The sequence below is a fragment of the Chaetodon trifascialis genome, chromosome 9 (genome assembly GCF_039877785.1).
Source record: "Chaetodon trifascialis isolate fChaTrf1 chromosome 9, fChaTrf1.hap1, whole genome shotgun sequence".
Taxonomy (NCBI): domain Eukaryota; kingdom Metazoa; phylum Chordata; class Actinopteri; order Chaetodontiformes; family Chaetodontidae; genus Chaetodon; species Chaetodon trifascialis.
The window spans coordinates 29,318,871-29,335,338 of record NC_092064.1 but is presented as its reverse complement, the minus strand read 5'-3'; the positions used below and the strand labels follow the sequence as shown (position 1 = coordinate 29,335,338).

General features: G+C 48.9%; 2 protein-coding genes across 3 annotated transcripts; both read right to left on the bottom strand.

Moving 5' to 3' along the window:
* Nucleotides 1-539: 539 nt before the first annotated feature.
* LOC139336313 (arf-GAP with coiled-coil, ANK repeat and PH domain-containing protein 2) lies at nt 540-9,997 on the bottom strand. Its single transcript, XM_070970375.1, has 22 exons — nt 9,538-9,997; nt 9,397-9,454; nt 8,803-8,922; nt 8,234-8,287; nt 7,802-7,860; nt 7,350-7,533; nt 7,220-7,264; nt 6,871-6,966; nt 6,703-6,777; nt 6,097-6,200; nt 5,973-6,024; nt 5,681-5,781; nt 5,352-5,463; nt 4,735-4,928; nt 4,578-4,647; nt 4,367-4,461; nt 4,206-4,282; nt 3,836-3,975; nt 3,148-3,257; nt 2,844-2,954; nt 2,431-2,492; nt 540-2,361 (listed from the first exon to the last, which is right to left on the bottom strand). The coding sequence occupies exons 1-22, from the start codon at nt 9,585-9,587 to the stop codon at nt 2,195-2,197; spliced, it is 2,136 nt and encodes a 711-aa protein (XP_070826476.1). The 5' UTR covers nt 9,588-9,997; the 3' UTR covers nt 540-2,194.
* Nucleotides 9,998-10,466: 469 nt separating this feature from the next.
* On the bottom strand, nt 10,467-13,647 carry ilkap (integrin-linked kinase-associated serine/threonine phosphatase). 2 transcript variants are annotated; one of them, XM_070970376.1, is made up of 10 exons: nt 13,499-13,647; nt 12,835-12,978; nt 12,611-12,728; nt 12,426-12,532; nt 12,244-12,337; nt 12,052-12,139; nt 11,714-11,850; nt 11,456-11,575; nt 11,158-11,239; nt 10,467-10,693 (listed from the first exon to the last, which is right to left on the bottom strand). In XM_070970376.1, the coding sequence occupies exons 1-10, from the start codon at nt 13,539-13,541 to the stop codon at nt 10,553-10,555; spliced, it is 1,074 nt and encodes a 357-aa protein (XP_070826477.1). In that variant the 5' UTR covers nt 13,542-13,647; the 3' UTR covers nt 10,467-10,552. The 2 variants fall into 2 exon arrangements, with proteins under 2 accessions (XP_070826477.1, XP_070826478.1); XM_070970377.1 differs by having other exon boundaries at nt 12,844-12,978; nt 13,499-13,621.
* Nucleotides 13,648-16,468: the final 2,821 nt, after the last annotated feature.

Sequence of the window (16,468 nt, the reverse complement as noted above, 5' to 3'; positions counted from 1 at the left end):
TGCGTCACCTTTTGTCTTCGCGCTTGAGTTCTGACGCCTGAAATAAAACAAATCGAACATCAAAATTTTTCTTTTCAGGATGAAAAACTCTTTCTCTTCATTTTGACTTTAAATGTGTTTCACTCTTTATGTCTCTGCAGCAGAGACAGACGTGTCTTCAGGCTGTCCGTCCAAACGTCCACTTTGATTCTTGGATGAACTGATTTGGTGGTCAGAGGTCAAAGGTCACTGTGACCTCAGTTTTGGCCGTAACTTGATCCAAACCTGTTTATCTTGTCCTCACCTGCAGCGTGAAGCTGGGGTTAGCTCACATGTTAGCAGGGCCTCACCTCTGCTGCTCTGTCCTGTCTGTCCACATGTCCACTCACAGGTGACCTTATGACATCACAGTGACATCCAGTCAGTGAACGCCTCACCGTCATTAGCCAGAGGAATTTAACCTCCATCACTCCAAACAAGTACAAGCAAAATACAAATACTTCTAATTTCTGCTCTGTGACTGAGTTCCAGCACAGCGCGTGAAAGCAGGAGACAGCAGGCTGACGGACACCAAGGTTTTATTGACTCACATCAGTAACAGTCTGGAATGAACTGAGGCTCTAAAGATCAATAACATCAATAAATAAACCAGACGTGACGCAGCAGCTGCTTCAGGGCCGAGCGCTGGTCCACATCAGTCCTCGTTCAGGATCTGAATCCGGGTGTGGCTCTGAAACTCCGTAAAGTGTTAAAAATCCTTGAGAAACGAACAAAATCCCTTTGTGAACACAAGAAAACAACAAAACAAGAAAAGTGAAGTTCAGACACTGAAGACCCGACCTGATGCGTCTCCAGATCCAGGTCCAGGTCCAGGTCCAGATCTGAGACTGACTCTGATGGGAGTTACTGTCTTTAAGACCTCATGAAGTCAAACCATCTTATTGACTCAGGGTGCTTTTCATTACATTTAATTGTGCCTCCTCGTCTCTCCTTCGTCGACCCGGAAGTCGTTTCCCCTCCGCCATGATGAAGGATCTTCCAATTGCTTAAATGCACCTGAAGGAGACGAGGAGAGAGGAGGCTTCTGAAGGAGATCCTCCGTCCTCACGTCCCTTCCTCGCATCCCTCTTTCATGTCCTCGCTGGGCGGAGCTAAGACGCGAGGAGAGGAAGCGAGTGGAGGAGACGAGGAGACCAATTTATGGAATGAAAAGCACCCTCTGTCTGTACTGTCATTGGCGGGGTCCGCCACCCGTCTGACTGACATCAGACTCACTGTCCAATCAGAGCTTCTCTAAAGGGAACCTCACCCTCCCACCCAGCTGTCACAGTCCCAGTGCACTGTGGGTAATGTATGAGTAATGTAGATGCCATTTTTTTTAACAATCAAACGGTAACGACCTGAATCTGGATGAATGGCGGACTCCGCCACTGAAAACTACTGTGCGGAGAATTACTGACCATGAATGCATCGTCTTTGTTTTCAGTTGTGTCAAAAAGCATCAGCAAGTTATCAAGTTGTTTTGTTTTAAAATCGGGGTTTCACTTCCTGTTTTCTTCTTCTGCTGTGGACACATCCGTCAAACAGCAGTTTAGAGTTTCTGAGCGGACTTCAGTGAAATGCTTCTGATCGATTTATTCGCTCTGAGCGGTTCGGCACTCACTGACTTCCTGGACAAACACACCTGTTTGTAAACGCAGGTGACCTCCACGCTACATGACATCATCACACCTGTTTACAGGTAACGTTGCTCCAACAGTAACTGTTCATTTCCTGTTCTGTAACCAGCTGATGTAGCATGCTAACATTAGTTAGCATGCTAACAAGGTTTTACTGTTATCTAGTGATGAAATTAATATTTGATTAAAGGACTAGTTCACCTTTCAGGCAGTACATGTATTTACTTCTGTACGTGGTTAGCTTAGCTTAGCTTAGCATGAAGACTAGCGGCCTCTAACAATCTGATTATTTTTCACTTTTTTCTGACATTTTAAAGATCAAACAAACAAACAAACGATCATAGGTAAACGATAATGAAACAAACATTAGCTGCAGCTCCTCCTCAAGGTAACGTGACTCAGGTGTACTCACACCTGTGCTGTTAAAAAGAGGAGACTACGCTGTGTTATGTTCTGTCAGTGGACTCTGAAATGTCAAAGAGGACATCCGGACTGGTCCCGGGGTAACCCAGCACGGGCTTCCAGTCTCGGTTTTTTCAACACTGTTGGTCGGTTGCTGGTTCTCCTCCTCTTCCTCCCCCTCGCACCTCCTCCTCCTCTTCATCTCCCCCGCGGCTGAACTGCCGTCGGCTGAGCCTCTCCGGATCATGGGACGCCATGTCGCTGAAGTCCCGGAAGATGTCCTGAAAGGTCTCGTCATCTCCTGAGGACACACCGGCAGTCAGCTGCTGCCTTCAGGTACGAGTGATTCTGAGAGGACGTGTTCACTGACCTGCAGCTCCAAAGACGCCTTCAGAGTCCCTCATCTCCTCGTTCATCCTCGCCATCCGTAGCCTGAAACATGACAGCAGCTCAAATCAAACCTGCAGCCTTCGTTTCAGCCATCGACAGATCCACTAAAGAACTTCACCACAGACTCTTTAACCAGTCGCCCTCCAGCAGATGACGAAGAGGAGACTGCTGCACCTTCGTCTCTGCTGGGAGATGGTCGGAGTGAGACGTCACAGCTAACAGGTCGGAAACGCTCAGCTGGCGGTAAACATGCTAACAGATTAGCTCGGCTGCCCCCGTTGGTCATGTGACCTGATAGCACGGCTAGCTGTTTCCCTCTGCCTCCAGTCTCTATGCTAAGCTAGGCTAACCACCTGTCGGAACACACGGACCTGACGTGTCATGATGACTCACAGTGTGACGATGTCAGCGTGGGCGGTTTCCACGGCGATGGCCAACGGGTCCTGTCCTCTCTCGTCTGCAGCGTACTGATTGGCTCCTCTCTTCAACAGCAAACACACCTGTCTGCAACAGCCAATGAAAATTAGCAGTGATTATTCCAGTTTGTCTAAATGAGTCAGTGTGTGTCTGTCTGTCTCTGTCTGTCTCTGTGTGAGTGTCCCTGTCCCTGTGTGTCTGTCAGTGTGTTTCTGTCTCTCTGTCTGTGTGTGTGTCTCTGTCTCCGTGTCTCTGTCTCTCTGTCTGTGTGTGCAGTTACCCGGTGTGTCCAGCGGTGGCAGCAGCGTGCAGAGCTCCTCGTCCTCTCTGGTCTCGGTGGTTGACGTTCGCTCCGTTCAGCAGCAGGAACTCGCAGGCCAACAGCGACCCCTGCAGACAGCACAGAGAACTACAACCACTGAGACACAACAACAGGGACAAGTGAGGACCTCAAGTCCTTTTCCAGTGCAGGAGCAGCCTCTAATCCTGGATGTCACCCCACCTGGACACGAAAGAACCACGAGTCCTCCACCCACATTTCACAGAGCAGATTGATCGGCTGTGTCGTGTTCTGATCAGTGATGTCAGCAGCTGATGGACGGACAGACCAGCTGATACTGACGAGGATCTCATGGTTCAGGTTGACTCTGGGTCCAGGTCTCTGCTGGAGCCGACGCGAGCTGTGCAGCACCTGATCTTTAGCGCTGACGTTACTTTTGGTGAGGAGGGGCTAGCTAACGTTAGCGGTGTGATGTAGGGGGCGCTATCGCTCCAGAAAACAAATGAAACTTGACTCAAATTAATCGTTTAGATCCTGAAATTACTAAACTGTTCTCACAAACGAGGTTATTCCTAAAATCCCATAGTGTGTGTGTGTGTGTGTGTGTGTGTGTGTGATTGATGACTCAGCGTTTGTGTGTGTTGTTTTTATGACCTCATTGTGTTGTACTTGGATAGCACCTCCTCACCCCGACAGCAGCTCCTATCAGTGCCGTGCGTCCCTCCTCCTCGCTGATGCTCCCGTTGACCTCCGCCCCCTCCGCCAACGCTGCCGCCATGGCAACCAGGTCCCCCGCCAACGCCGCCCGATACAGGCGCAGCCCAGCATCTGAGATGCAATGACAAGAGTTCAGAGGATGAGCGTCATGTACAATGATGTTAGCATGTTAGCATGAGCAGAGCAGGTGACGTTAAGACAGGTGATGTTGAAACAGGTGACGTTAAAGCAGGTGACATTAAAACCACTTCCTGACTGCAGCTTTGACTCAAACATGTTGGATGTGACACTGAATCCTGATTTTGGACTTGTCTTCACGCAGGACGCTTGCGCTGACTTACGAGCTCCATCTGAGCCGCAGATCTGGACGAATCTCTTCTCCACGTACTTCTGTCTGATCCACGCCTCCTTCTCTGCTCTGAAAGGAGGAAAAACAGGCGTGAAGACGTCGCGGCGCCGTAGCGGCTGATGAATGATGTCAGAGGTGAGGCAGGTGACTCACCGCTGGCTGTCGGCTCTGGGTTTGACGCGTCCTTCCTCTGAACATCTCGCCTCATAGATCCGGTTCATGACGTTATTTCCCAGAACGCACAGCAGCTGAAGGAGAAGAAGCAGCACATGGAGGGGTTAGCAGAGTATTCATTCATTTATGCTAAGCTAAGTTAAGCTAAGCTAAGCTAAGCAGCTATTAATGCCACGTGTGTCCGTGTTACCTTCAGCTGTTCGGCCTCCCATGAGTCCAGAGTGAGCGATCTCACCTTGGACAGGTGAACTCCCAGACTCCTGCAGAGGTGAGGTACATCAGTGAAGTACACTGTGTACAGCATGTAGTACCTGTACGCGCTGAGAGTATCCACAGATCTGTCTTACCGGTGTATCCCGGAGCACTCGATGCACATGGTGACTCCCAGGTTGATGGAGGCCCAGCGAGGCTCCTCCTCTCCACAGTCACAGCACTGGCAATTTCCGGGGCCCCTGAGGGCCACGCCGAGCGCAGGGGCCCTCTGAGCAGGGGGGCCCGGGGACGAGTTCCCAGCACACAGAGGAGGGGGGAGCTCTTTAGGCTGTACACAGGCAGCAGACATGTTTTAACCTTTGAAGCAGTATTTCCTTCTGCTAGCTTAGCTTAGCATAAAGACTGGAAACAAAGGGAAACAGCTAGCCTGGCTCCGCCCAACAAATCAAATCCATCTACCAGCAGTGATGGAGCGCAACGAAGTACATTTACTCCAGTACTGCACCGAAGTACACGCTGAAGGTACTAAATGAAACACTGTGTACATCGATTAGTTGATCAATCGATTGACAGAAAATATGAGTGAGTGAGTGAGTGAGTGAGTGAGTGAATGTGTGAGTGAGTGAATGTGTGAGTGAGTGAATGTGTGAGTGAGTGAGTGAGTGAGTGAGTGAGTGAGTGAGTGAGTGAGTGAGTGAGTGAGTGAGTGAGTGAATGTGTGAGTGAGTGAGTGAGTGAGTGAGTGACCTGCCTGTGTGAGCTGAGGCTCGGCTCTCTCTCTGTAGGCCAGATCGATGCTGCCCTGCAGAGCGCTGAGCCACGCCTGCTTCAACTGCTGCGAGTCCGCCTGCAGAGCGCACACCCTGACGAACACACACACACACACACACACACACACACACACACACACACACACACACACACACACACACACGCTGTTTAAAGACTTCAAATGTTTAGGTCTTCAGTAGGAACCAATGGTGCCACAGACAGGAAGTGGGACAGCACCCAGAGACAGACAGCCGGGCGGACTGTTGGCTGAATGGGCTCGTGTGATTGGTGGATTGTTGCCGGTCTTACTTCTGCACGGACAGCAGCTCGAAGCAGAAGCGGCGGTCCAGGTGGTCCAGAGACTTGACGGCGCACAGTCTGAGATCCTCAAACAGAACCACGTTCTCCTCCTGCAGCGTCAACACAGTGTCAGCACCTCCTGCTGCTCCTCGCTGCTACAGCTCAGTCATCATCTAACAGACGCACAGCCTCTCTGACAGACAGCGAGACCTAAAGCCTTCATCTGACGCTGCTGCGATCCACCCAGACAGAAGCGTCTCTACTGATCTCTGAAAACAGCCCATCGATTGAAAGGTCCTACCTTATGTGACTTCCTGTAAAACAGCTGATTGTCTCTGATGGAAAACCAGCACCTGAAACCAGAAGAAACATTACAGTTACTGTTCTCACACACACACACACAGGTGGTTTTAAAGGGTCTGCACCTCTTCCAGGTTTTGGATTTCCTCCTGCTGCGTTTGAACAGGTAACCCTGGATGATGTCAGCGCTGCCGGGACTTGGATTGACCGTCGGCTCCCCTGAAGCATCCTTCACACACACACACACACACACACACACACACACACACACACACACACACACACACACACACTTCATGTCAGTTCAGCACAAATCTGTAAGATGCCAAACTTTATTTACAGTTTTTGTACAGACGAACGACATGTGAGCTGAAGAAGTGTTGACCTTTGAACTCAGAGCTACTTCTCCCCCCGTTTCCAGTCTTTATGCTAAGCTAAGCTAACCAGCTGCAATGTTCCAACAAGACGTCTTCAAATGTCTCATTCTGTCCACAGCTCATCAGTGTACTGTCAGAGAGGATGAGGCTGAAATCAGAGGATTTAGACTTGTTTTGTCTTAAAAAAAACGATCACACCGATCAATCGATCAATCGATTATCAGTGTTGACTGATGCTAGCTAACTGAGAGCTAACAGGTTAAAGCTGCTCTGCACACACTAACAGCTTCTGTTTATCTGCTGCAGCGACGTCTGGATCCTGATCGATGAAGACGAGTGATGAAGAGTCCTCACCCTCTGCTGGACCAGCAGGTGTGTGTTCTCCAGGTCTTTTCTTTTGGCTGCGCAGTCTGCTGTTAACTGAGACAACTGAGGACAGAGATACACAGCGAGGTTACAGAGAGGCGATCACACTGATCATCAGGCACAGTGGGCTGGGGGGGCAGGGTCAGAGGTCAGGACCTGTGCTGCCATGGTCTTCATGGTGGGCTCCAGGTCCCTGAGCAAGTCGAAGCCTTGGTGGAAGAAGGTGAACTGAGCGTGGACGAAGGAGAACACCTGAGGACATGCACGCACACGCACACGCACACACACACGCACACACACACAGTCCTGTGACAAACCTGAAGCAGCCCCACACACCTGACAGGTGAGCTCAGGTACGTCAGGCTTGGTTGGTTCAGAGCTGAATTCTCAGTGATTCATGTTGGTTTGACTGACAGCACAAAGCTGCACCTTTAAAGTACGAATGCCAGGCTAACTGATGCTAAGCTAGGCTAACCATGTCCACCTGAGGAATCATGTGACTCACTGCGTTCAGGACGTCGAGTCTCTGCTGCGTCTTGAACGTGTTGAGCTGAAAGAGTCAAAGCGTGAAGAAAATCTCAGTGTGAAACATGAGGAAAGAAAATGGCGGCGTGGCGGCAGCTCTGTGCGCGTACCTGCAGACAGTAGTCCAGGGCGAAGTGTTGGTAACATTTGCGCGTGGCGAGCAGCAGGTGACTCGCCCGCTCGGCGTCTCCGGCTTTATGGCGAGATACCTGAGCGCTCTTCACCGCCGCCGTCTCCAGATCCTCCCCGATCCGAACAAACTCCCTCCTGGTCTCCACCAGCTGGGGCAGGAACCTAGACACACGGCACCATCATCATCATCATCATCATCGTCATCATCGTCATCATCGTCATCATCGTCAGGACAGTTTTATCACTCAGCTGCTTTTCTGTCCGCGATTGACAATATTGTTGTTTTATTGGTTCTAAGACAGACAAGAGGTCAGCAGATACCTGTGTGTGTGTGTGTGTGTGTGTGTGTGTGTGTGTGTGTGTGTGTGTGTGTGTGCGCGCGCGCGCGCATGCATGCATGTGCGTGCGTGCGTGTGTGTGTTGGACTCACTGTGTGCAGAGGTTGGTCAGCTGCTGGCTGATGGCTCTCTGAGTCTGATCCAACAGCATCTGAGGACAAAGACAGACGTGAACTCAGCACTGGATCTGCTTCAAGCTGCTTTGACCACATGGACGGATTCCTGAACCAGAACCTGGTCCCAGGGGCCCCAAGACATCAGGGGCCCTTGGACCAAGCCTCTCCTTTCAAACAATGAATTTTAATCATGAGCTGCAGCCTGAACTCACAGTGAGTGCAGGAAAGACAATACAATACACAGAAAACAGGAAGCGTGTGTGTGTGTGTGTGTGTGTGTGTGTGTGTGTGTGTGTGTGTGTGTGTGTGTGTGTGTGTGTGTGTGTGTGTGTGTGTGTGTGTGTGTGTGTGTGTGTGTGTGTGTGTGTGTGTGTGTGTGTGTGTGTGTGTGTGCGCGTGCGCGCTCACCGTGTGGAAGCTGACCATCTCCTGCAGGCCCTGGTTGAACTGGTTCAGACAGTTCTGAGTGACAGGAAACAGGAAGTCAGTGAGAAACATTGACAGGAAAAGTTTTTCCACTCGACTCCAAAACAAAGCGCAGACTGAGCGTTCAGCAGCATGTTAGCAGCTACGTTTAGCGTTAGCCTTCAGGTAGCATTGGTGTTTTCAGAATCGTGTCACAATGCTGGATTTTACTTTGATCTTGAAGACGTCTGCAGTCATGCTAGCAGCTCTGTGAGGTTGTACTGAGGCACAGTGGTGCTCTGAGCTAAATGCTAACAATGACAAGCCTAGCATGCTGGATGAAAATGTTATTATTATCATTATTATTATTATTGTTATTATTATTATTATTAGGACAATTATTATTATTATTAGGACACATCCTCTGGCCCCACGTCTAATAGCTGCTGAGATAATTCAGGGCGTCGTTAGCATGTCCTGTTTTTATATCTCATTCTGGTCGGCAGAGGAGCCGAGCGTTACAGTAGCTTTGATATGATTAGCGTTAGCCTTAGCATTATGTAGCTCCATACGGTGACAACGCTGTCCTTCTTGTGGTACATGGAGAGTTCAGCCAGGCCGGTCAGGAACAGCTGATTGGCTGCGTTGTACGCTTGTCCCGCCTCCACCATCTTACTGCACAGCTTCATCACCTGATTGGTCAGAGACACAGATTACAGACCAATGAGGAGGAGAAACGTCTGATGATGTAGGAACTGTTTCAGCCACAGGGGGCAGCAGTACTGCAGTTCTTCAGCATAGCAGTACTGTACAGTACAAAGGTGACAGTAATTACAGCAGTATTGTAGTAGCAGTAGTACTGTCAGTGGGAACAGTAACACTATTAGTTGTAGAAGTAGTAACTGCAGTAAGTCATAATAATAGCAGTACTTGGTAGTAGTTAGAGCAGTAGTTGCATTAGTAATAGCATTAGTAAATACAGTAATAGTAGAGGCGGTATTAATAGTAGCAGTGATTACAGTAATTCAGTAGTAATAAGAGTAGTTATTAGTAGCACAGTATTTATAGTAGTAATAGTGCAGTAATAGCATTGACAACAGTAGTAGCAGTAGTAGTAACAGTACTGACAGAAGTAGCAGTAACTGTAGTAGTAGTAGTATTTGTACCTTGTCTAGTTGCGTCTCCAGCACAGACACATCCGCCTCGTGCAGCTCCAGCTTCAGTCTGAACACAACCAATAAAACATCGTCAGGAACTTCTGCGCTCGCGCAGTTTGAAGATGCCAGGTGTGTATGTGTCCTGCTTACCTGAAGTCAGGTGAGTCTTGGACACACTCCTCGAAGTCCAGCATGTCCATGTTGTCCGACAGTCGTTCTTGTGTTATTGTCACTGAGTCGAGCTGTTGATAAAGTTTACTGGTCGCTCTTCATGCCGTCGGTTAGCCTGTTAGCTTAGCATCAGCAGCGGTGTGTCTGCTCCCTGTTGTGTCGTCCCTCCAGCTGCTCCTCTCTCACGCTGATGATTCATTTCTTCCCTCGTATTAAACTCCGTCCACGACAGGAAAACTGTCTTTATCCTTCTTCCACGCGCAGAATCGATAGTTTCAATACAAGCGGAAGAACTCGGCACCGTGCACGCGCGCCTGCCCGCCTTGCATTTTGCCGCAGTTTAGCTGAAAATACCAATAAAACAGCGTTTGGTGTGTTTTCAGAGTAGCAGCTGTCCGTGCATCCTGCAGCCCGCCGCTGTTGCTACCCGACAGCTTCCGCCAAACATCCGGGTTGGTGCCTCAGAGCCAAACAGCGGAGAAACAGCGACACCCAGCGGGCGGAGGTGGAACAACAGCGGCACTGCTGCTCAGCGGAGGAACAAGAACTCACTTCTTTTACTTTAGAAAACTATTAATACTCCATATACATAAAAGTCCTGCGTTTAAAATCTCACTCAAGTAAAAGTATTAGAATCAAAGTATACAAAAGTAAAAGTACTCATTTTGCAGAATGTTACTGTAAAATAATTATTAATGCATTAACTTGATTGATCACTTTCATGTTGCAGCGGTAGAGATAGAGCAAATTTTAATGAGTTTATATGCTGCTGATAGGTTGAGTCATATTGATTATTTATTAGTTGATTGATATTTTGTATTAATAACCTGCAAAGTGACTAAAGTGATGGACGGTGAAGCTGTGGCTGAGTGAGCTCAGAGGGAACATCATTGAATCACTTCAAAAGATAAAGAAAAAGGTTTTTATTGGAAAACAGACGAGACAATCAGGTCAGCCAGGTGCAGAGTGTGTGTGTGTGTGTGTGTGTGTGTTTTCAGAAGCCAATAGAAACCAGGATTACAGTGACGTTGTCGGCGCAGCCCCGCCTCACCGCCTCTCCGGCCAGCTGTTGGCAGGCGGCTTCAAACCTGAGCTCCTCCTCCGTCAGGCCCGGCCTCTGCTCCACGCTGCCCTCCTGCAGGACGGAGACGGCTCATCACTCTGAGTTCAAAGGTCACAGGGAGGCATTTATGGATTCTGTCACTTTTATTAACACTCTTTGCCTTGTTTGGGAGGAATTGTGCTCTAAGGTTTGGAACTACTGTTCCCATGATGCTTTGGGGATGCAAATAGGAAGTATAATGTTGCTGTGGAGTCAGTGAGTGAAGTGTGAGTCACATTTAGTCCCATTGTTTAAAGTTAGCTGAATTAGCTGTTAGCTCCTGTTAGCAGTGTGTTTGTGGATGTTCAGAAAACCATCAGAGGATCATGAGACACTGGACACGGGACAGAGGGACTGAAAACTTCTTGGACAAAAATCAAATGACTAAAACTGAATCACAGCAACACGAAACCCAGAAGTGTCAGAAACCGTCACTGCGCGGAGGTATGGTGGCCCAAAGCCGCCATCAACCCTCCTCCAGAAGAGAAGACAGAAACCTGCAGGACGCCGAGGACGAACTTCACAGCTTCATCAGCAGAAAAGACTTTGAACAGACCGTCACAGGCCAGGACGATGAACCTGCAGAGAGACGACCGTTAAACCAACACCTGACACGCTGATCTGTGAGCTGCTGCTGCCTGCAGGCTGAGACGCTAAGCTAGGCTATGCTATGCTAAGCTAGGCTAAGCAGCTGCTGAGAGAGGCATCGATCTGAACGTCTCACAAAGAAGCGGAAGAAGAACTCTGACAGCTGCACTCTGACCAATCAGCAGTGGCCATCTGCTCTGTTCTTGCCTGTCATTGGCTGTGAGCTGACACTTCCTCAGGTCGGGGGTTGAGATGACTCCGCAGCGTTTGTACTGACCGTCTCCGATAGAGCGAGACACCTCGAGGACACCCAGCACCCTGCCGTCCCTGACACACACACACACACACACACACACACACACACACACACACACACACACACACACACACACACACACACACACGTCAGCTCAGTGCTTCATTCTTGTTTAAATAAAGTTCGATAAACTGATGCGAACTCTGAACCTGACGGTGCCGCCCGCTCTCTGGATCCTCATCCTCTCCTCGTAGATGGTCGGGTTGTGTTCTCTGCTGAGGGCCAGAGTCACCGACCTCCTCGCACCGCCTGCGCCTCCTGTCGTCTCCATCCGACACAACACCGCCTGGAGACAGAGGGACAGACGGACGGACAGACAGACAGAGGGACAGACAGACAGACGGACGGACAGACAGACAGAGGGACAGACAGAGGGACAGACGGACGGACAGACAGAGGGACGGACGGACAGACAGACCTTCAGGTGAACCAGCCACATCCAGCAGAGACCATGTGTTACCGTGGTGACATGATCAAACCAGCGTACCCTGCTGTCCCCCAGATTGGCCACGTACACCATGTCGTCCACCACCAGCACGCAGGTCGCCGTGGACCCGTCCTTCCACGCTGGTTTCCTGTTCCACAACACAGACAGACACGAGGCTCCGTTCATCCAAACTACAGCTGGATCACTTTCAGCGTTTATTCACGAAGGGGATCTAGAAAACGTTCGTCTCACTGGCTGGACGCTTTCTTCAGGAAGTCTTCATCCGTCTGCCGGAACGTGTCCAGGAGGCATTTTTTAATCAGCTTGTCCACATTCTCCGTTTCTCCTGAAAGAGACGACACGATTTAGCCCGGAGGGAGGGCGCGCTGCTCGCCGTCCTGCCGGAGGACTTGGCGACGCCCCCTCAGACTCACCGCTCGGGAACTTCTTGGCCAGATTATGGTGAAGATTCTCCGCAGCGAATCGAGAAGCTCGAGCTCCTCCATGACCGTCAAACACCGCGAAGAACGCCACCTGAGACCTGCGGGACACAGGGGACACATCAGAGAGACGCACACTGCCTCTGGAGGACTTCCTGTTGGACGTTCGCAGGTCTTACACTTGAGCCGGCAGAGCGGACAGAAAGCCGCTCATGTCCCTCAGCAGCACGTGAGCGTCCTGCATCTCCTCGCGCTCGCCACGCCTCGCCGCCACGTAGCCCTTCAACACGGGGAGACCTGGACAAACATGTCAGTCTTCACACTCAGTGTCCACATGTCTCATTTCCATCGACTGTGAGTCTTTACTGAGAAGCAAACAAACTGTGGTGGAAGAGCTGAAAACCTTCTTTACAAACTTTCTTGATCTGCTCCTCCTTCTCGTCCGAGCGGCTCTCTGCGGCGCCTCGTTTACGTTTGGACGCTCTCTCCTCTTCCTCCTCCTCTTCTTCATTCTCTTCTTCTGTGGTGGACGCTGCAGAAACCGGAGCTGAAGAAGAACCAAAGCAAACGCAGCGCAGTGATTTAAACAGAGCGGACTATCTTAAATACATCATATATAAATTTAATATTTAATTTCCTGCTTTTTAAACGGAATATTACTTTATATTTCTGCTTGAACTCTACCAAACAGTACTGAATCTTCTTATTTTCTGTCTGGTGGAGACTCGCAGCGTCGCCTCTTGTTAGTTTTGTCTTTAATTGTTCTCCTGTAGTTTTTATTTTCACTGTTTGTAGTTTCGTGAAGCCTAAACTTGACCTTTAACCTTTAATTTTTCTATTTGGCTTCATTTCTGCTCAACACCTGAATCTGCGGATCTTACTTTGACACTGAAACACCTGACGTACAAGTACAAGCTAAACTGTGTGCCAGTGCACAGAGGTAAACTGGTGACGCTGGTGTTACTGGTAACGCTGTCCCATTCGACGCGTCGTGTTTCGGCTCTGTGCTGAACGTGTCTGTTGTCGGCGGTCGGTGCCGCAGCACTGACCGTCCCTTCATCACTCACCGGGGGTCTGTGTGGGCTCCGGCAGGTCGTCAAAAAGATCCATTCTGCCGTGTTAGCTCAGCTGCTAGCTAAATAGCTAACTAACCTAGCTGCCGGAGCGAGCTAATGCTAGTTAGCTACCTGGCTGCACCAGCACGGTTCAGTTCTCTGTGTGTGTGTATGTGTGTGCGAGAGAGAGAGAGAGAGAGAGAGAGAGAGAGAGAGAGAGAGAGAGAGAGACACGAGTCGAAGCGTCTGAACAGTCTACTAAAGCGGGTCAAACTGTTCCGACAGTCCGTTGTTCGACACGTTCATTTATTTTAAACGCAGAAACGTTGATCGTGGACTGCAGCACGGAGCGCGAGGACCAGCTGAGCTCAGGCTACTAGCGTCAAGCTAGCCGCCAGCGATGAGTCATTGGTGGACGAATCGACTCTATGATCCGATTCCCTTCAGAGCCGAATGATCCTTTATCATGTTTGTTCAATACGATTCAGAAACTTGTCACTTGTCACTATAATTAACATTAAGACACGAACTGGTGAGACTGGTATCATTACGCCAACGTACAAAACACAGTTCAATATCTAATTAAACACCCCCAACACACACACACACTTTCGATGTTTTTTTATTTATTTTTTTTGTTGTTGTTGCATTGTTTAAGGTCTTTATGTCAAGCATAATGTGTAATTATGGTATTCTGGACATTATAAGGACAGGTAGTGAGTGTTGAATAATACGTAATAACATTGAACTATACAGTGTTTTAGGTGATACATGAACATACAAACCAGTCACAGGTGCAAGCTAAGCTACATTTGGCTGAATTATAAAAGAAACAAGTGGTACTAAGTGAAGAGCTGTATGGGAGCCGAAAGAGAAGAGAACCAGATCGTTCGACTCACTAAAATGAACCGCAATTTCCATCGGGACCATTTCCGGTCGCACCCTTCAAAGTAAAAGCCCCGACTGGAATTTAAAAAGCCACAGAAATAATTAGAAAAACAGTAAGATACCCAAATACTACTAAAAGCAGGAAACTTTAAATATGTGTGAATATATTTTCTAATCTTTAATATGTAATGAGAGATGACACTGAAACATAAAGTGTTTCTGAATTCAAAATGAGCTTCAGTGAAATAAAATGATTATATTTCTGGTACTTATTGAATTTTTCCATTTTATGCTCCTTTATACTTTCACTTTGCTCCATCTCTGAGGAAAATATTCTACTTTTCACTACATTATATTTATCTGACAGTTTTACATAAAAACACCTGATCCAGTAATGTTTCACTAATGTACTCAGAAGTACACAAAGTATCTCAAACTACTATTGATGAAGTACAACATTCAAATACTCTGAGGTACATTCTGATGGTAATACATTTTGATCTCATTTTACACTCTTACTTGTAATGTAATGAGTATTTTTAGACTCTACTATTTGTACTTTCACTGAAGTAAAAGTACTTCTGTGATTTAGTCCAAATGCATTTCGTTTGATGGTAGAGTTTAGTTTATCTGTGTCCTGTGAGGATGATTCAATTAAATTAAAATAAGTTTAACGGTAACTTGTTCAGGTGTAAAAGCCTGAAGAACATAACTAGTCCTACCTCCTTCCCTTCCCTCCTTGCTTTCTTTCCTTCTCTCCTTGTTTCCTTTTCTTCCTCCTGGGCTCTTATTGGCTACTCAGAAGCGCCTGTGGTCAGCCAATGGACGCAGAGAATCTGTTAGTCTGGGTTCCCATTGGCTGACAGCAGGATAAAGCCAGAGGCCGGAGTTCATGAGGACTCAGTCAAGTTGAGCCTTCAGCAACTCGGATTTCCGACACTTTCTGTGAACGTGAATCAGTCGCTATGAATTTGCCGGTATTTTGAAGTTTTCTTGAATTTTCTTTCTGATTCAAACATGAGGTTCTGGCTCTGCTGCGCCTGGACGGGCTGGATTCTCACCCTGCACACCGCCGCTCAGCATCCTCCTGCTCGGGAGGAGGGAGGCGTGCAATCGGCGTGGAGGAGGCAGAGCACCGGCGGAGCGACGCCGCCGCGGCGGGACGGCGGTCAGCCGGCCGCGGTGAGGGGAGCCGCGGAGAGGCTCGGCGGCAGGAGGTCAGCTGTGACCGGGTGAGCTGCAGAAACATGGAGCTGTTAGAGCTGCTGTCAGGTTTCATGTTTTCCTTCAAGTGATGAAAATCAAAAAGTGATGAGTTTGATGAAACCACTTTTAGTGTGACCAGAGGGACCAGAGTCTCAGTCCGCCCTCAGTGCGGTCTGTCAGGCAGTGAGACAGTTTGTCCTCCGACAGTCAACTTTCTGTCCACTGAGTCATCACATCAGTCCAATTAGTTCAGAAACACATGTGAATCAGTCAGACTGCAACCAGGTGAAGGTCAGCATACCTTCAAACATCAGTCACTCTTGTATTTACACACACACACACACACACACACACACACACACACACACACACACACACACACACACACAGAGTCACGTGTGTCCTGCAGACAGACAGACAGCTCGGCTGCAGTCTCGTCAGTCATGTTAACACCTGAGCAGCAGGTGTCTCACATATGTGTTGCTCTCGTTTTGCTGCTGTGTCTCTGCAGCTCTTCAGTGAAGGTTACAGGTGATGCAGGTGCTGTAGGTGCTGCAGGTGCTGCAGGTGCTCAGTGGTTGAAGCTTTAATCTGAGTCTGGAAGCAGAACTTGTTCTTTCAGCTTGTTCTTCGTCCTCTTTGGCTCGTGTCCCTCCTCCAGACGTCGCTCTCTGCTGTGAGTATAAACGAAATGCGATCGTTCATCACGCAGCTCTGGCAAACGCCTCCTCAGACGCCATGTTTGTTTCTGTTCTTGTCCTGGGGAGTGTGAACAGACTCCTGAGATCCCGACTTCAGGCTGCGTTCACACAGGAAACGATTCAGCAGCACCGTGGCGACGGCGTGACGTGTCATCACCATCCGTCCAATAGCTGCTGAGATTTGAGA